This window comes from Ochotona princeps, chromosome X, assembly GCF_030435755.1.
Source record: "Ochotona princeps isolate mOchPri1 chromosome X, mOchPri1.hap1, whole genome shotgun sequence".
In the NCBI taxonomy this organism is placed as follows: Eukaryota; Metazoa; Chordata; class Mammalia; order Lagomorpha; family Ochotonidae; genus Ochotona; species Ochotona princeps.
In genome coordinates this window covers 73,425,218-73,447,389 of record NC_080865.1, presented here as the reverse complement: position 1 = coordinate 73,447,389, position 22,172 = coordinate 73,425,218, and the positions used below count along the sequence as shown (strand labels likewise).

At 45.9% G+C, this 22,172-nt stretch overlaps 1 protein-coding gene across 4 annotated transcripts in view; it reads right to left on the bottom strand.

Annotated features, from left to right (window-relative positions):
- Positions 1 to 12,293: 12,293 nt before the first annotated feature.
- The window catches only part of TMEM164 (transmembrane protein 164), a 163,477-nt gene continuing 153,598 nt past the window's right edge, over positions 12,294 to 22,172 (bottom strand). For all 4 annotated transcript variants that reach the window (XM_058659113.1, XM_058659115.1, XM_004590184.4 and 1 more), the window contains 2 exons: positions 14,917 to 15,017; positions 12,294 to 13,372 (listed from right to left, as the gene is read on the bottom strand). In XM_058659113.1, the coding sequence (XP_058515096.1) occupies positions 13,166 to 13,372; positions 14,917 to 15,017 (308 nt within the window). In that variant the 3' untranslated portion in view covers positions 12,294 to 13,165. The remainder of the gene's footprint in view (positions 13,373 to 14,916; positions 15,018 to 22,172) is intronic.

Here is a 22,172-nt window from a genome sequence, read left to right as displayed (position 1 = left end):
TTTTAAATTTTAAAAAGACAACTTGAGTTTTCACCAAGTTTCTGCAGTACCCTCTTTAAATAGATTTATGGACAGGCATAATGGCATTTGGTGACTGAAAGCTGTGCTCTAAGAGGCTGCCCATCAGAACAAAAGGAAGTTTATAGTGTGCTTCCTTGTTGAACAATTACTCCTTGGGGGAAAAAATACCCTCATACGAGGCAGAAGGAAAGGAAGGAGAGGAAGGGTTAAACCATGTGAGAAGGGAAATCAGAGTAACTTTCTGAATCACCTGCTACGCAGAAAGGGCAGGAAGACAGTATTAAATTTGGGAATATTGTCAAACAGGAAGCAAAACTGGTACACAATAGAATGTTTAAATCATGTTTTAATAGACAGGAAGCCACTGAGAGTTGCAGCTACTGCCTGAACATCAGGCAGCTTTGAAACCAGGAGGTTTAGATACTTGTCGGGAAAGTTCGATTTCCATCTAAGTCTAGAATGCACCAAGGTTACCATATGTGTTAACATATGTAAGCCAATTTGTGTTTACCAGCATGGGAGATGGGGGTGGGCAGACAGCTGGATGGGATGATCATATTTCCCACTCTTACACAATCTGGCAGAGTAGAAGGGGTGTCTTAGACTGGCAAGTGTGGGAAATCTCCATCTTTTTGAAGCACAGTGCTGCTGTGAGTAATGCAAACATTTTCCTAAACTTTCTCTACTTCGAATATTCAAATGAATTCCAGGAACTCTGCAGAGAGCCGTTGCCGATCCCGTTGGCACAGACCTTAATAATGGCCTCCTTCCCAGAATTGTAGTCAGAGGCAGAGGTGAGTAACCATAGTGACCCGTGTACATTAAGTCATGCCCGGTTAGTCAATCAGTTCTTGTTTATCTTGCCTAGTGTTATTTTGTGGTCCATAATAGTCAGGAATCCTGAGATTTAAAGGGGAAACACGACGTCAGTCCAGTTGTTCAAATAGAGCAGATTTGCTCCCATGGGAAAACAGTGCTAATCAGTCCTGTCACCCCCCCCTCCCCACATGAGTTTGTATCATTCCAGAAGAATCTACAGCCTTGGAGGTCAAACAGAAATTGTTAACACTTAGCTCTAGGCTAGGAAAGTGAGATGACATCCTTTGGCTAAACTAGGGAAGGTTCTGTGAGCATGGTGCACAGTGCACGGGAAAGTGAAAAGCTCCTTCATTTTCAAACTTCCTCTCATTTTCTTTTATTGAGGTGAAATTAGCACAACATGTTCAACTATTTTAAAGTGTATAATAATTCGGGCCTGGCGGCGTGTCCTAGCGGCTAAAGTGCTCGCTCTGGGATCCCATATGGGCGCCAGTTCTGATCCCTGCAGCTCCACTTCCCATCCAGCTCCCTGCTTGTGGCCTGGGAAGGCAGTCGAGGACGGCCCAAAGCTTTGGGACCCTGCACCCGCGTGGGAGACCTGGAGGAGGTTCCTGGTTCCCGGCTTCGGGTCAGCGCAGCACCGGCCGTTGTGGTCACTTGGGGAGTGAATCATCAGATGGAAGATCTTCCTCTCTGTCTTTCCTCCTCTCTGTCTATCTCACTTTGTAATAAAAAAATAAATCTTTTTTAAAAAGTGTATAATAATTCAGTAGTAGTGTATTCACAATCTGTTGAACAACTGACTCTTGAGTTTCTAAAGTTTCTCATCACTCCCTAAAAACCTCCAATACCCATGAAGACAAGCCACTCCCTAAGTAACCTATACTCTATTTGAATTTGCCTGTTCTGGACAGAGCACATTAGTGGAATCATACCTAACATGTGACTTTAGGTTTCTTTCACTGAATGTAATGCAGTCGATGTCCATCAAAGTTGTGATGCATTTAGTGTTCTGTTCTTCTTGTGGCCAAATAATAGCTGTATCATAGAATGTGACTTATTTATCCATCATGATGGACACTGGGATATTTCCACCATTTGGGCCTTATGCACACTGCCACTTTACAGCCAGATACAGGTTTCTGAGTGGATATTCTGTTTCCATTTCTCTTGAATACATAAGAGTTTGCATTATATGGTTATTCTTGGATAACTGAAAGATCACCAAACTTTTTCAGAGTTTTACATTCCCATTACGGTGCACATGGATTTCCATTTCTCAACCTCACCACACTCCATGTCTCCACTCTTTTTTTTTTTTAATCAAGCCATCTTGGTAGATGTGAGGTGGTATCTCATTATGGTTTTGATTTGCTTTTCCTTAAAGACCAAGGATGTTGCACTTCTGTATGTGCGTGTTGCTCTGGGTTTCTCATAATTGTCATTTATCGTGTTAAGAAATTTGTTTTCTGTTGCTTCTTTGCTCAGCATTTTCATTCTAAAGGGGTGTTGACTTTGTCAAATGATTTTATGCATTTTTTAAAGATAGTCGTGTTTTTAATGTGGTGTATCATATTGGTTAGTTTTCTTTTGTCAAATTGCCACTTGATTCCTGGGATAAATCCCTCTTAAGTTCATGGTGTATATAATCCTTTTAATGTGCTGTTGGTTTCAGCTTGCTAGTATTTTAATGACAATTTTTGCATCTACAGTCATAACGGATACTAGTCTGTGGTTTTCATTCCTTTATAGTGTGTTTGGCTTTAGTGTCAGGGTAATTGTAGCCTCAGAGTGTGTTAGGAAGTATTTCCTCCTTTTCTGTTTTTAGAGTCTGACTAATATTGATGTCAGTTCTTCTTTAACTATTTGATAGAATTCTCTGGTAAAGCTAGCCAGTCCTAGGCTTTTCTTAGTGGGGAGGTTTTTCATTACTGGTTCATTGTCTTATTATAGATCTGGGTTCTTCTTTAGCCAGTTTTAGTAATTGTTTATTGTATAATCCTAATCCTTCTAATGTTTATAAAATTGAGGTTAATGTTCCCACTTCCACTTCTGATTTTGGGTACTTGTGTCTTCCCTATTTTTTAATCAATCTAACTAAATATGTTAGTTTTTAGTTTTTTTTCCAAGGAACCAACTATTGATTTCCTTGATCTGTTTTTCTCTCTGTTATCTGTGTAATTTATCCCTGCTCTAATGTTCATCAGTTTCCTTTCTGCTGGCTTGAGGTTTAATTTGCTTCTTATCTTCTGTTTCCTTTAAGTGACTTCAAATCTTCCTTCTTTTACATGTAGGTGATGCAGCTTTAAATTCCCTCTGAACACTGCTTTTACAGTATCCCACAAGTTCTATTACCTTGTATTTTTATTTTCACTCATCTTAAGACATGAAGGATAATCAAAAAAGCCCAAGGCAAATATATATTCTGATGAAAAACTGTGAAAGGTTATGAAAAAATTTTGCCACAAACAAATTCATCGTTTGAGTCCATTTTGTATGACCTTTTGGAAGTTCTTTTGTAGCATGTTAATTTTCGTATATTTGCAAACCCTCCAGTTTTCCTGCTGTTATTTGTATCTGCTCCGTTCCATTTGCTCAGACAAGATACTCTGTACGATTACAGACTTAAAATTTATTCAGAATGGTTTTATGGCCTAACATATGGTTGATGCTAGCGAATGCTACACGTACATTTGAGAAGAATGTGAACTTACTCTTGTTGAATACAGTACTCTGTAAATATTTTTGGAGGTCTAGTCGTTGTAGTAGTTCAAGTTTTCTATTTCCTTGCTGATCTTCTGTCCATGTGTTTTAGTCATGATTTTATGTGGGTCTGAGAGGTCTCTCATTTTTATTAGAGGATTACCTCCTCAGTTATGTCAATGTTTTCTTCATATATTTGGGGAATATCTTACTGGAAAATCTTCCTTATGAATTAATCATTTTATCAATGAAATATCTTTGTTTCTTGTAACATTTTTTGACTTAAAATCTGCTTCTCTGATATTAGTGCAGCCACTTCAGTTATCATTTGATCACTATTTGTATGAATATATTTTTCCATCTTTTCACCTTCAACCACTTTGAGTCTCTGGGCCTATTGGGTTTCTTTATGTTTTATATGTCTTTCACTAATCAGTTTGCCCAATATTGTCTTCTTTTGTGCTTGATGCATTTTTCTGTAGTGCACCATTTTGATTATCTCTTCTTGTTTTCTCTGTATTTCAAAATTATTTGCCAAGCAGTTATGTTGAGGTTATAGTTATCCTAAATTCATACAAATCTAGTTTCATCACCCAGCTACCCCTTCTTTTTTTTCTCCTTCAAAATAAACTTTCCAGGGCCAACATTGGCAGGTTAAGCCACTGTATGCGGCAGCTGGCATCCCATGAGTAGCAGTTCAAGTCCCAGCTGCTCCATTTCTGATCCAGCTTCCTGCTAATGGCTTGGACAAAACAGCAGAGAATTGTGCAAGTGCTCGGACCCCTGCACTAGTGTGGGAGCCCTAGAGGAAGTTCCTGTCTCTGGCTTAGGCTTGAAGCAGCCTCAGGCCATTGTGGCCATTGGGGGAGTGAACCAGTGGATGGAAAGCTTTCTCTGACCTTCCCTCTCTCTCTCATACTGACTTCCAAATATGTAAGTAAATCTTTTTTAAAAAGAATATAAGCTTTATTTTTTAGTGGCTTCAGATTCCCAGAAATGTTAAACAGAAAACACAGAGTTGATGTGTAACTCCTACCTGCCCACAGTCTTCCCCACTATCAACATCCTGAAACACAGTGGTCATTGTATATTTGCAATAGCTGATAGGCCTACATCGACATCATTATCATCAAAATTCCAGACTTTAACTCAACATTCACGCATTGTATTGTACATCCAATTAGTATCGATAAACGTGATAACAAAATGCATGCACTCTTCTAGTATCATACGCAAGTTTCACTGCCCTACTCATTCTGCCTGCCCCTCAACATTTACAATACTGACCTTGATCACATCTTTTAAATCATTATAATAACCAACATTGTTGAGTGCTGAGTATGAACAAAGAACCATTCTATCTGCTTTTCAACAATCATATGACTTTTCTATTACCTAGGAAGAAATGCAATTCAAAGAAGCTGTCACTTATCCAAGGCCACCTCACTACAATATGGCAAAATCAGGATCCAAAGATTGTCAGACTCCAGAAACTGAGCTTTTTACCATGCACTCTGTTATCTTGATGAGGAGGATGATGGCGACGATGGTGGTGATCATGGTAGCAGTGATGGTGATTGATGGTATCTAGTATTCATGGAAGCAGCACTTACAACATGTTACCAAGCACTGTGCTGAAGGCCAGTGTGCTTCATCTATTCAACCCGCACCATAGCCCGAAAAAGTAGGTACTAGCATGACTGTAATTTTATAGGTGAGGCTCAGAGAGGTTAGATGACAGTTTCCCGCAAATGCACAGGATGTACTACCAAACAGAGGACAGTAACAATCACCGAATTCACACTGAATGTCTGCCATCTCTGTCTTGGACAGGAGATGGGAAAACATCTTCCTGAAAAACAATTGTCAAACTCCTGGAACTTAGCCTTGACTTTATTTGGCTCTGTTACATGCACATTTGAGGTCGGATGGCAGGGCTCTCCCATGGGCACTGCTGTCTACTCTGCTGACTTAGTGACTGCCTTTCTAGTCAGTGGAAGACTGCCCTTAGGCTGCTGGGTAGATGACCAGGGCTCAGAAATAGCCCCCTAATCGGCCTCATCAGCTTTTGAAGGAGGCCACCACAGGAAGAGCCTAAGTAGGCCAACACTATAACCCAGTTACAGAAGGGCGGCTGTAATCCAGGCTGATCACGTCTTGCTAAGCTCTCTAAGGAGAAAATATCTAAAAAGCTGTTTCCTGTGCCCAAGTGTGTGTCTTTGCCCTCTGGAAGAGCATGGCTTCAAGGTTACAAGGGCCCGTGTTGATTTGAGTGGACAGTGAGACTGAAGGTAGGTTGGTGGAAGTTTCCAAAGGCAGTAAAATGACCACAGCTCCGATACTGCTGGGCCAACATGTCGGTTGTTCTTCAAAGGCCCATTGCCTAGTCCTTCTACCTTGTTAGAAGAAGCAGGGAAGTTCCTGTCTTTATATCCATGGGCAAGACAGCCACTCCCTTCAACCCACGGGAGTTCAAGGCTCCACTCCTGCCAGCTCATCTCATCTCTCACAAGGTCCACCCATAGGAGCTCCCAGCTGAAGCATGCTTAGCTCTGTGGCCAGGCTGCAGCCTGGTTTGTCTGGCTCCCTCCTGGTCATTTGACTTGGTGGGCTTCCTTAAGCAGGTGCACTCTGCCTCCTCCCTCTCATAACCTAGAAATCCTAACAAAAGAGCTCATGCAAGTGAACCCTTTCAGGAAGCCAATAACTTGCCTGGCCAAGGTGGAGGCCAGCAGGGAAGAAAACAAGAACAGTGTTAGCATGAGGTGGTGTGCTGCAAGTTCATAAAGTTTGCCCAAGAAATTTCCTGTAGTTGAAAGGTGAATTTCACAGGGAAGGAGGAAGAGGAACCCTAGTTAACACAGTATTTCACTGACTGGAAAACTCCTCAGACTGCAAAATGCCAATTATTTTATGTACCACTGAAAACTACAAAGCAGCTGATTAGACTGTTGTGCCCCCTGAACATAAGATGCATCTCAATCTTAGAGATGTTCAAGCGTAAAAAAAAAAAAAAAAATCAATGTTGTATAGTTCATGCAATACAGAAAAAAATCATTAGAAGGGAAGTATTGCCCCCCCCCCACACACACACACGGCACAGATAAGGCAGAGCATAAGTGCAGTCAAAACCCTAGCTAACTATAGTACCCTGAGAACAGCCATAGCACACCATAAACCACACTGTCAGCAAACAGGAAGTACTGGCATTGGACACAATGTGCTGGCTTATGAAGCCCCCGTGCATCAGACGCCCTGGTTTCCTCACGACCATCCCATGGGACAGGCAGGATCAGGCCATTTATTGCCAATTTACAACTGGAGCTCAGAGTGGTCTGCTTTGATCCAGGCCCCTGGAACCTAGAAGGGGAGACTCAGGGTAGCAGGCTTTGTCTGCTTGTCCACCATGGCAAATGTTTGACTTCTAGAAGACTCAGCTAATGAATTTATATGCAAGTGGCTTTTAAATTCTTCTCCTAAGAAAAGCATTTATACATCTCAATGTAGAAAAATAACAGGATTGGAGTTGTGCTGGGTAAAGCCACAGAAAAAGGCCAGAACACTTGCTCCCCCAATCCCCTGCCTCCCATTCCTTGAGCTGGCCCCTGAGGTACCTCCACGGAAATCCTGAGGCACTGAGAAAATTTTTTTCTGTACAGTTTTTAATTTTTATGTCTTTGAAAGGTAGAGTGACAGAGGGGGGGGAGACATGGATAAACAGAGACCTTCCATCTGCTGGTGCAGAAAGAACACAGACTGTGGGAGGGCAGGTACAAGCAGTAAGAGTCCTTGATTTTGAACAATCTATCAGTTGAATTGCTTTCGTGAGACTGGTTATCTGTGTCTCTCTGATCTTCCACTGGCACATCAGCCTGTAACCACCCTCAACCATTCCCTATGCATCAGAAGCAGCTGAGAACACAGCATCAAGGAAGATGAGAATGCAATCTAGGTGCTAGGCCTTCAGCTCTCTTCCTAAAGTGATGCATGCAGAGGCCACATGACCAGCTTTCCCACCCTGTCCAGACCTCAGCCTCTTCCCTTGAAGGCCAGCACTTGCCTGTCCCCTAAGGTCCTGGCCTGTTTTGCTCCTCTGTCTGTCTCTGCGCTTAGGCTGCCCAGGGTCAGGCCTACTAGCAGCACAAGGAGAGAGATGGCCTTCCCCACCTTCCCAGCCCCTGCCTCCAGCTTTTGTAGCCAGAGATCTTGCCTTTGTTTTTCTTACCCTTCATGTCCTTGAGCTGGTCAGGGGGTTCCTCTAGGTAAAGATCTATACAGCAAGCCCTGCATGGCAGAGAGCCAGTGGAGACCAGAAATGAGTAGAAAGAGCATTGGTTTTTGGGTCCTAATAAGACTGGTTTCAAATCCAATCTCCTGTATGCGTGTGGGGACCTCAGTTTCCTAAGACACTGTCCAATAGACCAGCATAGCAATCAGTTCACAGAGCTACTGTGGGGATCATGAGAGCTGATATGAAGACAGGGATGGGTTACCATGCCTGGCCCAATGTTTCAGCTGTTACCCTGCAGACAGAGAACCTGAGGTGGCCGCAGTGGACATGAATTTCTCAAGTTGGCCATTTCCTAGTCCAGGATAGCAAGGCCGTTGCTCACTCATGCCCTGGAAGGCCAAGTCTTTTGCCAATGGAGAGGCCCATGTGTGCACTGAGTGCCACTCTGGCCAGCTGTGCCCTTCTAGAAGCACCAGCACTGGCAAGAGTTGGAACAGGACCTCTGCCTGGCATTGTGGTGGTGGTACTCAGCAATAGCCTCAGAAACGAGCATCTGACTGGTGCCCTGAGGGCAAGCTTATCTCAGTCACATCTCCCCAGGAAAGTCTGAACGACGGCTGAGTTGTGCTAGCCCTACAGCTGACTCTCAGGAAACTTAGGTTTAATGGGCCTGAATAGACACCATACATTTGGTTTTAATATTGCCTTCTCTACTTCACTCACCCAGCCTGGGCCAGCTCACTGTGGGGTCCTTTAGTGCCCAGCACACGTGGCCAGCAGATAAGCTGAGCTGGGAGCGAATGGCCTGCTGGGTCCTTGACAGCTTTGGCGGAGGTAGGCGGTACGTGGGCACTCAAGGCCGTTGAGCCACACTGTTCCTGGGCAAAGCTGCCCAGCAAGAAGCTCAGTTGCCCTTGGAGGCCCTAGGTGGCCAGTGGGCCCTTTTGTCTAGCTTGTAGAGGAGAAGGCTTTTGGAGAGGATTCTAGAAAACAAGGCCAGGACTCCTGGATTCCCATAAATCTCTTAATAACAGTACATAAAGAAAGCATGGGGGATTATAAGTCCCACGGTGCACGGGCTCCTTTTCATTCAGGGATGCTCAACAACAGAAAAACCCAAGAGCACAAGACTGAATGCTGAATACACAAATTTAGGACCATTTATTTCCAAAGGTGAATGCAGAAACCATTTTATCAAGTATACAATCAAGAGGTTTTACAAAACAGAGAAAACATATCACCAAACGTTCCAAAAGGTGAACAAACCGGGGCAGGGTGGGGAGGCAAGGTAGTGCACACAGAACACCCAAGAGCCAGTCTGACAAAAAGAACCTGTTGCTGGTTAAGGAAACCAGAAAGACTGCTTCTAAAGGGAACCACTGTGTGAGGGATGGGGATGGGGTGCCGTGAGGGGTCTGCCTGCTACACAGCAAGGAAGGATGGAGGAGGAGGCGCCACAAGAGGTGGAGGCGTCTGCCCATTTGCTGGCCAGGATCATCAGAGGTGTCTCTATCCTATTCCCTTCATCACAGTAACTGCAACATCACGGATTCTTTCACAGACAACACAGGTTGACATGGAAAGCAAACTAGTGTTGCCAAAACAATGGCTCTGCCTGAAAGGAACTTTGTTTTCATTTGTGTGTGTGTGTGTGTGTGTGTGTGTGTGTGTGTGTGTCTTGTTTGGGTAGGAAAGTGTCACAGATGAGCAACAGCAAGCAACTGAATGTTTCTGAGCACAAATCAACTCACTCTATAGACGTAAGTAGAAGTCTGCATCCCTCCCTGCTGCTGCTTCTACCCACCCCAGACCGCAGCAGAGAGGCCCCTTCCCAGTCTGGATCTTGCTAAGGAGCCTGTGAGAACCTGCAGGAAAACTCCCCCTTGTGCCCATTCTAGACTGATGCAAAGCAGCACTAGCACCTTGCTCAACCATGTTGCAGGTGGCCTTTCTTTCTCCTCTCTCATCTCGCTTTTGCCCAGAAGCCATTAGGGGCAGCCTCTTCTTACACAGACAGCTGACTTCAAGGTAGACAGCTACAGGTTCAGGGAAGTCTTTACGGCAGTGGGAGAGAGAGAAAGGACCCTTCTGCTAATCATTTACCCCTCTGAGCTACCCAGCAGGAAGACCAGCTTATAAGCTGCTGCCCATGGGCATCTCAGCCCATGTCACATAACAGTGACTCATCCATCAGTGATCACAAACATCAACGACCCTGCAAGCAACTGCTGTGAAGGCTGACGTGGGGGAGACTGATGCTGTGGCTCCAGCACCCTGCAGTGCCTCCACAGGCTGACAGAGGATTAGGGTACTGTGCCCATCAAGAGGAAGATATGCCAGATTCCCCCGAGGTGTATGAACCGGTATCCTAGGGGTTGAGTGGGCTGTCTGCACGTGTTGCTGCTCAGAATGGATGCCATTAGTTGGCCAGCTCGGTAGACTTCTCCTCAGCCCAGGGGCTTGGATAAGGCTACTTGAGGGCTTATGGGAGCTCTTTCCCCGCCCCCTTCCCAGAGCTGTTTGAAAGGAAACCAGCCGTATCTATGAACTCTTTCTTTTATACACCCACTCACCACACAGAGCTCCCACACGCTGGCAAATGTCATATGGTAATTTGGCCCGAGTGACTGGGGAACCACCTTGGTACTGACAAGAAAATCCTAGCCCTGCTGAGGAATGCGGAAGGACACACCTGCTAGTCCCCAGGGGTAGAGACATTGGCTTCCTCCTCAGCTATGAATCAGCTACGAAAAGTGGGGCAGGAACACACTGCTTTGTGAACAGACTGGCAGCTACCCCTAAACAGCAGCCACTGTGGGCCTGTCCAAGTGCCCTCTATTTACATGGGGTTGGCCCAAGGTCAAGATGACATACAGACCAGTTCAGATACCCACTGTTGCCCCAGCACCCCAAATGCATGCCAAGGCTCCTTAGGGAGCCTGTGGACCAGACCCACTGACTAGTTGTCCCCTTGACACACCAACCTGCCCCACCAAAGCCCTACATTCCTCATCCCACCCCTCATAGCTTCTGGCAGGTCTCAGTCTTGGGCCCACCTTTGCCAGGCATATAGCTCTCACTTTGTTCTCTCCTTCTGAGTATGGGAAAGTGCCCACTAGAAAGGGACACTAAGCTATCACCAGGGCAAACCCAAACAACAGAGGCATGCCAGTGCAAGGAGAAGCCAGGCTCACTGGCAACCAGGGCCATTCTACAAGGGTTGCAGTGAGGGTCCATTCACAACACTGTGGCATGCCTGAGCTGCACCCTGAGTGAGGCACGGATCTTCAGCCTTAAAAAGCTTGGCCTGATAGGAGATGTACCAGGTTCCTAGGGCTGCCTTCACGACCTCCTTCAAACTTCTCTTTGCAATAACATATCATATAAGTCCAGGGAGAGCCAGGGCACTTCATGTTCCTACTTTTCTGCTACCCATGCCCTGGGGACTGCATGTGGCAATGCCAGCAGACCTGTAGGCCTCTCCAGAAGGGCACTTGCTCCTAGGATTGCTTCCTTGACTCTCAACTCACTCCACTAGACTCTGCTGTCATCAGCAACCTTTCAGAAGGGCGAGTGCTAAAAGTAAGAGCACGGAGTCACTGAAGCCCAGCTGACATCTAATATGGTCCAACATCAAACCCTGGAACTGGCCCTGGGCAACCGGGTTGCCTAGTGTAGGAGAAGGGATGGAAGTGTCTAATCTTTTCTGTCCTTAAGCAAGCCTGTTTCTAGTAGAAGTCAATGAAGAGTCAGCAAATGCCCAGTCACTGCCTCTTCTCCCAAGGTCTGGAGTGCTTCAGCCTCTCTGAGTGGGGATCTCATTCCTTGATGTAGCCTGGACACAGGCTCTGGGAGGGAGGGAGGGTGGGGAGCATGTGATGTCACCTATCTTAAGCAAGTCAGCACTGAGTCTTGGTGCATGGAAAAAATCTGGCCTGAGGCCCGGCGGCGTGGCCTAGCGGCTAAAGGCCTTGCCTTGAACGTGCCGGGATCCCATATGGGTGCCGGTTCGCATCCCAGCAGCTCCACTTCCCATCCAGCTCCCTGCTTGTGGCCTGGGAAAGCAGTCGAGGATGGCCCAATGCATTGGAACCCTGCACCCGCGTGGGAGACCCGGAAGAGGTTCCAGGTTCCCGGCATTGGACCGGTGCGCACCGACCGTTGCGGCTCACTTAGGGAGTGAAACATCGGACGGAAGATCTTCCTCTCTGTCTCTCCTCCTCTCTGTATATCTGACTTTGTAATAAAAATGAATAAATCTTTAAAAAAAAAATCTGGCCTGAAGGAAACAACACAAGCAGGAGCTGTACTTTCCCCCAAACCAGGTTTGACATCCCCTATCAAACCAAGAAATGGATCTACAGGGTCCCTGCCAGTAAGGGACCCCAATGCAAGGAGTCTCCAATTTCGAGTAGTCCAAAAGGAAAATGCCAAGCCCCCAAGCACCTCATCTGTAGCTCATTCTTTTACGAAGCTGCTTTGAACAGAGAACAAGAACACGGATAAGGGGCACTCAAGATTGAGATGAAATGACGAAATTTATTAGCAATGTCAAGCTAGAATGCAGTGCATGGTTCAAATCACAGTTTTCTCAAATCACCACTTCATTTCTATGTTCACTACTGATTGTGATATGGGTTGGTTCTCAGCTCTCATGGGCAGAATCTGCACAGGGCCCTGTCTAGTCCTGGCTACATTTTTAACCCCCTACCCTTTGCATTTGTCATTGCAAGGTTCTCCTCAGCTGTCTTGGGGGAATACACTGCTCCCCTTCTTCCGCAGCATCCTGAAGGCATAGGCTGGTTGGCTTCGTGCTTTGAGTCATGGGATATTAGGGTGAAGAATCTGGCCAGTTCTATATTGCCCATGAACTGGGAAATCCCTCAGCTCTGGGATTGCCGCTGGTATGGAAACAAGGCCTCAGTCCCCCTTAACTGTGAGGTCAGTGTAGGAGACAAAAGGGGATCCCAGCATAAGCATGGGGGTCCCTGGCAGTGGAAAAAAAAATGAAACACAACCTATCTGTAGCACTTTGGTACCACAAAAATGTTTGCGTGTTGTTCCCTGTTTCCTCAGGCAGCTGATGTGAAAGCACCAACAAGCAGAAAGAAGGAGCTGCTGACCACCACCTTGCCACATAAGGCCACTAGGAGCAGGGGAAAGAGCCGACAGGGAGGAGGAAAATGCCAATGCGCTTCAGGCCCAAGGAGACATCTGGAGGGAAGAGCTGGGGAAGGAAAAGTAGAGGAAGAAAAGGATGGGGGGTTGGGGGTAGAAATACACCAAACAGCCTACTGCCCTCTCCCATGATTTCATCAAGAACTGGGTGTTCTCCAAGGCAAGCCAAGACTTGCTTCTATGGGGAGAAAAATAAAATAATAACAAGCACCTTCAGTCTATTTTCTTGGCTGGAAGCCGGAGCAAATCCAGCAGATATTTACACAAGGGCCCAGCCATGTATGAGAACAGGATAACCAGCTTCCCGTGGGTCATGGTCATGAGAGTCTGGTGTCCCGAGGCCCAGACGCGATACCAGGGGCCGTAGAATGGGTCTGAGATGGCCGGACACAGCATGTTGTTCAAATTCACTTCGGTGACCTGCAGGGACAAGGGAGGTAGAGTGAGCGTTCACCATCCTTCGGCCTCCTCTGGCTTCTGCCAGTTCAGCCATCTCTACCTATCAGGAGACTAGACAAGCAGGGATTGACCAATCCCCACTTGCTCATAAAGGGTTTCTGTCCCTAGAGGTGATGGAGGAGGACCATCTGGCAAAAAGGAGATTTGGTTTGGCTCGGAGTCTTGCCTTCCGATTGCGTTGAGAGTCCATTGCCACTTCTGAGTGTCAACCTCAGAGCAATGTGATGGGATAAAAAGGTCGTCAACACTATGGTCCCTGCCTCCACGCAACTGCCAATCAATGAATCAATCATGTGATCATGATCCATTTGCTACATCTGACCTTGAAGCAGACGATGCTGAGTTTTCCCATTACCACGAGGAGGTCTGAGGAGAGTACACAGAGTGGAGGCTGAGTCCTCAGAGAAGATTTCAGGAGGGAGGTGGCCCTTGAATGGACTCATGAATGATGGATGTCATGGGGAGCTATGGCGAGGAGGTGGTGAGCGTGGCCTGCTTTGTAGGAGGCGTGGCCAGAGCATGGTATGTATGATGATGTGAACACACCAATGCCTCTGGGGTCCTCAAGCCCAGCGAGGAACAGTGCCAGGCCAGGAAGGATGTGCACGTCCTTCTGTAAGCATGGGAAGCATTCACACAATTGGCAAGGAGCTGAGATTCTCCCCGGCAAAGCCACACACCAGGGTGCGGAAGAGAACATGCTTGCTTCCAGAGAGGCCCAGGGCACATCAGGCCCACAGTCCAAGTCACTCCAGGTCACACAAGGCTCCATTAATGCCGCCTATACACTAGACATGCCACTAGGACCTGGCCCTAGAATGGCCACGGCACCTGCCTGCCAAATGTCAAGACTTTCACATAAAAGACAAGTCCTCAGCACCTCACAGGGAGGTTGGGGCTGTACACCACGTCATAGAGAGGTGAAGTCTGCCTTTGAGAAAGTAGTGGCAGAACTAGGACTTGAACTTGGCACTCCTGACCTCTTAGCCTTGAGCTCTCTGCCTACTCACTGTGTCACCAATAAACACCCTGGCACTCAGCAATCCTGGGCTCTGGACATCTCAGCTACAGTGTCCAACCACTCTCCACACTCCAGGCAGTGCTGAATACCTGCAAATGCCATGGGGCTCCCCCAAAGCACACACTTCAGCTGAGAACACAATTCAGGGCAGGACCTGCTGACAGCCCTGGGTGAGGGTACTGCCTCCCTGTGGAGTCCACAGCATTCCACTTGCCAGCTGCTGACCCCAGTGGCCATGAGTGAAGAGTGTCCTGGCCTCCGCGGGGATGAAAGAAACAGCCATTACTGAAGCATTCCGAAAACTCTTTGGAGAGGCCGAGACTATGGACCATAAATCAGCAAACCCAGACACAACAATCTGACGTCCTGGCCTTTAGCATCTTGTATCTTCAAAACAAAACGATACACCAGCGCCAACCAGGATTATCAAGATTTATGGAGAACTCCAAACAAAGGGGCTAGAAGGGGATGCAACCAAACTTACCAAGCCGAGGATCTGCAAGATGCTGAAGTGATAAAAGAACATGAGGCCAGTTGAAAGAAGAGCCCACCGGAAACTGCTGAGGGGCTCTGGGGTGTAAGCACCTGGAGGAAGAGGGGAAATGGTGAGACAGCAGCCACGGTGACTTCCTTTCCAAATGCCCCTCAAGGGTGCAGATGCTGAGGTCACCACTGCTGCCTGCTGAAGTGTCCCCTTCGCATCGATCAACCACAGCTCCTCAAGAGATAGCCAACCCCTTCTTGGCCTCTGTCCCATCACTCAATGCTGGCATTGTATGACAAGCACAGGAATTCTCTGTTCATAGTAAAAAAAAATAGTATGTGCTCCTTAAAGGAAATTTATAAAGGTCTAATAAATAGAAAAAGAAGAAATAGTTTCCTAGCACCATGCCACGGGAATGCGACCACAGCCAACACAGGAGTGTGTCTGCTTGCTCATTTTCTCTATGTTTCTGGATGTCATTTGCTTTCTTTTTGTTTGTTTGTTTGTTTAATAGTTGAATGCTGCTGGATACGTAATTTTATGGCCTTCTGTTCCACATTTAGGAAGTACGGTGTGCTGGTTGAGAATGTAAACTGAAGTCAGGCAGATTTGTTTGGGTTCCAATGTTGATGTTAGCATGTGGCTGATGTGGAAAAAGTCATTTGAACTTCCTGAATTTAGGTTATTTGCCTGGAAAATGGGGATAACAGTATTACTTCAACTTACAGTTGGGAAGAGTAAATGAAGCAATGTATCAAGGGCTCTTAATTCAGGGTCTGGCGCAAAAATAACTGCCCAATGGGACATTACATGCTGTCATTATCATTATAATTATTCAAATAATTGAAAAATGTGCCATACCCAATGATATTTCCCAGCTATTGGCAAACTCTTCCTTGAAGCATAAGAAATGATGTAGTTTCCCAGTACTGGTGCTGGCATCCCAGTAGGTTGAGAGGTATTCTCGATCTTATAGAACAGGGGCAAGGTAGCCACCCCCGCTTTAAGTAACTAGAAGTGACAGCACATTGTAGAGTGGTATTATTCCAAGTCAGTCTTTAACTGATTCATCCACCGACACAGCGGTTATTAGGTAGCTAGTATATTCCAAGCTTTGAGCAAAGCCTTAAGGATGAGAAAATAAAGACAGGCACCTGAATAGGCATTTCATGAAGAAGAAGAAACACTGATAGTCCAAAGGTATACGAAGAAATGCTGAGAAGGTGGGCGTTGTGTAAAATGCTAAGCCACAGCTTGGAATGCTCACATTCCAGGTCAGAGTGCCTGGGATCATGTGCCACCGCTGCTTCCAATCCAGGCTCCTGCTGATGTGCACACAGGGAGGCAGTAGATGATGATTCAATTACTTGGGACCCTGCCTCCCACGTGAGACACCTGAATGGAGTTTCTTGACTTTTGGCTTTGACCTGGCCCAGCCTTGCCTGTGAACATTTGGAGAGGAAATCATTATGAGGAAGACCTCTCTCTTGACCTCTTTCAACTTCTTTCAAACATATTTTTTTTAAAAGTCTGAATGCTCAGTATCATCATCTAAATGCTCAACAGTCAAGAGGGAAATGCATTTCAAAACCTCAAAACCACAAGGAAATACCTCATTCCAGATAGAGGAGCTGTTATCAAAAAGTCAAAAAAAAAAAAAAAAAAAAAGAATGCTGATGAGGCTGTGGAGGAAGGGGAACCCCTTCACACACTGCTGGAGGGGACAGAAGTTAGTATATTCAATATGAGAAACACTGTGAAAGCTGCTCCAAAAAAGCTAAAAATAGGTCTATCATAGGACCCAACTATTCATTCCCCTTTCGGGTATATGTCCAAAAGAAGTAATATTAGCATATCAAAAAGCTACCTGCATTCCATGTTCACTGTACCACTGTTCACAACAGCTAAGACAGACAATAAACCTAGATATTCATCAATTGGTTGGTAACTAAGATACACTCACACACACTCTGAAATATTACTAAAAATGAAATCCTGACATTTTCAGGAACATATATGGAACATAGATGGTCATTGTGTTAAGTGTAACAAGCCAGATATTAAAAAGACAAGCACCACATGTTCCTGCTCAGATGTGGACTTTAAAAAAGCCAATCTGAAATTAGAATAACAGTGACTTCCACAGAGGGAGGTTGGATAATGGGAACCAAAACACAGTTGGCTAGAAGGAAACTTTCTAATCGCTCTACAGCACAGAGGAATAACCACAGATCCCAACAATGGCCACCCTGTGGTGTATAAAGAACTGAAGAGAGGAGCTGTGAGATTCCAAACACTAAGAAGGTAAGGAGAATGTTAACTGTCTGATTTACATTGTATGCACATGTTGAAAAACTGCAAGCTACCCCCACAAAAAAGCACAAGTATTAAGCATTAACTTTTTGTTTTAAACAATAAAAGGAAGCCCAACCTGCTGAAATCTCAGACTCATAGTTACACTATGATCAATGGAATGATGGAGATCTGTGCTGCTAGTGATGGCAGGACCAACCTCCGGGGAGAATGGTGGTGGGCAAGGTGGGCTTCTTGGTACACTGAGCATGCGTGTGGAGTTCTGAAGAACAAATATGACTTCAAGAGGGATCAATGAATTTCAGCAGCCACGTGCACAGAGGCGGGCAAAGACTGATAGACAGTGAGCAGGCTAAGACACAGAGGTTGCCATGGCTGGTTTGCTCCAGGCCAGGCACTGTAGAGCCTAAAGAAACATGCTGCAGGCTTCGGGCTTCATGCCACCCAGCAGGATCAGAAGCTTCGATGCCTCAAGTCATGAGAAGCAGTGACAGGAGTGGGGTCTACAAGGCTGGAGGGAATACTGGAGAATGGAAAACTGGAAAAGTCCATGCCCCTCCAAAAGAGGAAAAGCACACCTCAGCCCCATCCAAGTAACTGCCCTGCAGGGATGTCAGCTCAGGGGTGCCCAGTTTTCAGTGTGGAGAGAAAAGCCAGAAAGAAGAACCTTTATGTACAATTTCATGATTTTTAATGTTGGCAACTAACTCAAAATGTTCTAAGCACACCCGAAAGGTCAAGCAAACATGTCTTTTGGATGGAATTCAGCGCCTGGGTGGCCAGTTCTGAGCTCTGCTGTAGGGCCACAGAAAGTAGGAAAGTGATGTGACCACACATGTGCTTGCAAAGCATCAGCCCAGCCAGTGTCAAGGGTGGGGTGGAGCAGGCTACAGCAGAGAGATGCAAGGCAAAACGACTGGCAAGGAGCCGGCTGCAGGGACCTGAGCAGAGAAGATGACAGCCTCTGAGGGTAATGGCATTGGGACTGGAAGAAAATGGAGACATAGTAAACAACATAGTAGAGGACTGAATGTTTGGAAGAAAGAAGCGGGAGGGCCAACATGTCATGGTAAGCTAGGCCTCCTCTAGTGGTGCTGGCATCCAATATAGGTGATGATTTGAGCCTTGGCTATTCCACTTCCAATCCAGTTCCCTATTGATGCCTGGGAAAGCTGTGGAAGATGGCTCAAGTCCCTGGCTCCTGGCATTGGAGCAAGACTAGTACAGATATTTTAAAATATTTATTTATTTTGAATGTCAGAGTTACAAATAGAGAGCATGAGAGACAGAGAGACATATTCCATCTACTGGTTCACTCCTCCCAGATGACCACAGCAGCCAGTACTTAGCCAGGCTAAAGCCAGGAGCCAGTAGCTCATCTGGGTATCCCACATGAGTTTCAGGGGACCAAAATATGGGCCATTTTCTACTGCCTTTCCCAGGCTATTAGCAGGAGGCTGAGTCAGAAGTGAAGAGCTGGATCACAAACCAGTGCATATATGGGATCCCAGAGTTGCAGGTGTCAGTTTAACCTGTTATGCCACAATACGAGCCCCGAGATTCAGATTTTTTAAACCTAGCATAAATCGTGTATCTACTCTGGGACCTTAAGTAAGTCTCAATGTCCCTTGAACTCAGTTATACTTATTTATATGATAGGACAGCACTGCCTAATTTCACAAGTTTTTTAAGTACATAAGATATGGCATAATTCTGCCACTGTATCCTAGGACTTAACAAATGCTGGTAATTTTTATTATTAGTTATAGATTCTGTGAAAAGGATGGAACCAAACATCCAGATGCAGGTAGCATCAACTCCTGGTGGTAAGCAGTCACAACATTGTATGTCGACTGAGGAAAGAAGAAAGTTGGAGGTTGAATACCAAGGAATACCATGTAAGGAGGGGCTGGAATGTGGTGGGGGGTGGGAGATGGAGTAACTAAAGCTGGGGTCTTCTTGGGCTTACTCTATGAAAAAGCAGCCCCATACTACTTACAAATTAGGGGCTCCTTGAAGCTATAGATCTCATGCATCCAATAGAGATGAGGAAACTGAGATTGGAAGACCACCAGCGCTGCTGAGTGGCAGTGGTAAAGTACCAGGGAAACACTGACCCCATGGGGAGACTCCCTGCTCCATGCACCTGGGGCTGCTTGACTCCATCCCCAACTCCCCAATTCGCACAGTCTCAAGGCCCACATCCACATCAAGCTCCTTTCTGCACTGCTAGCCTCTAGAGGGATACCTGGCAGGTACAGAGGCACCGAGCTTGACAGAGTATGTGCACTTGCTTGCCTGTGAGTGAGGGTGAACCAGGAGCCCTGTTGTGGCCATGGCTGCTGGAGGTTCATGGAGGAAGAACAAACCTGGGAGAACCACAGGTCCCAAGCCTGCCCCACATATCATTCAGAGAGAATCCCCAGTCATGTGCCCCCAGTATCCCTCCTATCTGGGCTCCCCTACTGGCAGCTGGGGAGCAGCAGGAGGCTCCATGTGCCAGCCAGGTGCTGCCTCCAACAAAAGAACTAGAGGGAGGGGGAGAATGTGTGTGTATGTGTGTGCGTGTATCAACGAGAGGGAATGGGGGATGTCTTCAGCCAGGAGGCAGCTGAACAATCAGCTAGGACTAGTGTCCAACCACTGGGCAGCCACACCTACTCCATACTCCTTCCCCTACACTGCCCTCCACCCCTGGCCCCATGCTGCCCCATGCCACGGGGGGGAGGGGGTGGGAAGGAGCACTGAAATGCTTCTAGTGTTCCTCATACCCCTCGTTCAAGCTCCCACTTTAGTGCACAAATGAGCCCCTGACTCATTAATTTTGTGGTTATCTGGCCCACACCAGGCTGTGGGTTCTCTGAGTTAGGGATCATTTCTGAATCACCTCTTCTCCAGCAACTGGTACACAGTAGGACTCAGAAAATAACCACTGCATGCTAACAAATGACAGAGGCTTCCTGAAGAACCATAAAATGTAACCTTTGGCTCTGCGATACTACTTTGAGAACCACCATCAAACACCTTAAAAAAAAAAAAAACACCTTATTTGCACTAAGATATCTACATGTATACTATCTACAGTATTGGGAAACTAGCAACCAACCAAACGGGGAGATAAGTTATGTGGCACTTTGATATTGTGCAGCAGACCAATTATTCAAGTGGCAGCCAAACTATGTCCCTGTGTATAAAAGTAAATCCATAGCTAATACTGTTAAGTATAAAAGACTGCATATCAAATGCACAGGACATATAACTTGGTAGTTTAAAACAAAGGCCTTGGGGCCAGCATGGCAGTATACCAAGCTAATCTTTGGCGTATGGCACCAGCATCCCATGTGGATGCCAGTTCTAGTCCCGGCTTGCTTCAGGGCCAGGAAAAGCATTGGAGAATGGCTCATACCCCTAGGACTCTACACCCATGTAGAAGAATAAGAAGAAGCTCCTGGCTCCTAGCTTCAGATTGGCTCAGTTTCAGCCACTGCAGCTATCTGGTGAAAGAACCAGTGAATGGAAGACCTCTCTCTCTGTCTCTCTCCTTCTCTCCCTGTAAAATCTACCTTTCAAAAAAAATCTTAAAGAGATAAAGGTCTTGAGGGTAAGGCAATCTTGGACTGAAGTCCTGGCTCAGCCATTACTTGTGGGAGTAACAATGAACAAACCATGTTACCCTTCCAACCCCATTTTTCTATGTACTATAAGGAATGTCTTCATCTCAGGGCTTGTGAGCAGAGCAAGAGCTGCAAGAGTCTATAGCAGCTGGCCTGGCAGGTACATAGCACCTGCTTATCGTGGTGACCACAACCACCTCAAATCGTAGAAAAGTTTGCTAGAGGGAATCTAGTATACAGAAGTCATCTGCACTTTATGAGGGGGGATTCATGGTTTCCATTTCCTTTTCACTGTTGTTGGTTCTTTTCATTGCAAAGATGATCAAATATTCAATTACTTTGCGCAGTGAAGATTAAAAAGGAACCACATTCCAAGAATAGATGGCTCAATCTACATACATATATGCAAATTATTTGCAAACCCACATCATTCTCTTTTCTATATACCTGGATGTGGCCCTTGGGTTAATCCCACTGAAAAACCAGTTTTCTTCTAAAGTAAAAATTAACCACATTCAGAAAAATTAAACACATAAAACTTTCTTTATGCTTTAAGAAAAAAATGACATTTTCTCTAGCATCTTCTATCCTGGGAGCATAGAAGCACGTCATCTTTCAAGGCAGGGGGAAATCAAGATAATAGCTTTTTCTAAAATCAATTTCTGTCAGAAGAAATCTTTATAAGTACAGGAAAATATGTCAACTGCACCACCCACAGTAGAAACACATCTCCAGAGGTCTCCCAAGAGTGCTTTCTCTCATCCTATAATCCCACCTGGGAAGGGTTTACACTAAGGACATGAGACTGGGCAAGCTGGCATCTTACAAAGTCACAGGAATCTTCTTCCTCATTATTTCTTTTCATTCACTTATTCAACCTGCGCATTCATTCAACAACTACTGAATCCATAATGGGGGCCAGATACTGGGCAGTTTACCAGGCGAATTGTTGAGATGGTATCTTCTAAAATAGGTAAAGGAAGAAACTGGGGTACTGATGGAGAACTGCTGTGGAAGACAGCAGTTGGTGAGCTTTGAAGAACAAGGAGTAGGGTTAGGCTTGAGGGGAGCAAGGGCCATCACAGTCCTGAAACTTCATGCTCTGAATGTTTACTACAGGCAATTCTGTGCCACTGGAACAATGCAGAACTTTCAGAGAAGACATACGTGCTGGGAGACGAAGCCAGGTGGGCAGGCAAGTAAAGTTCTGTCCTGAAGAGCCTTGTTTGCCATGCCAGGATTTGGCCTTCATCCTCCATACAGCGAGGAGTTACTGAACGGTGTCCACTAGGGGGTGAAAATGTTTGATTTATGTGTCAAGGAGTAGAC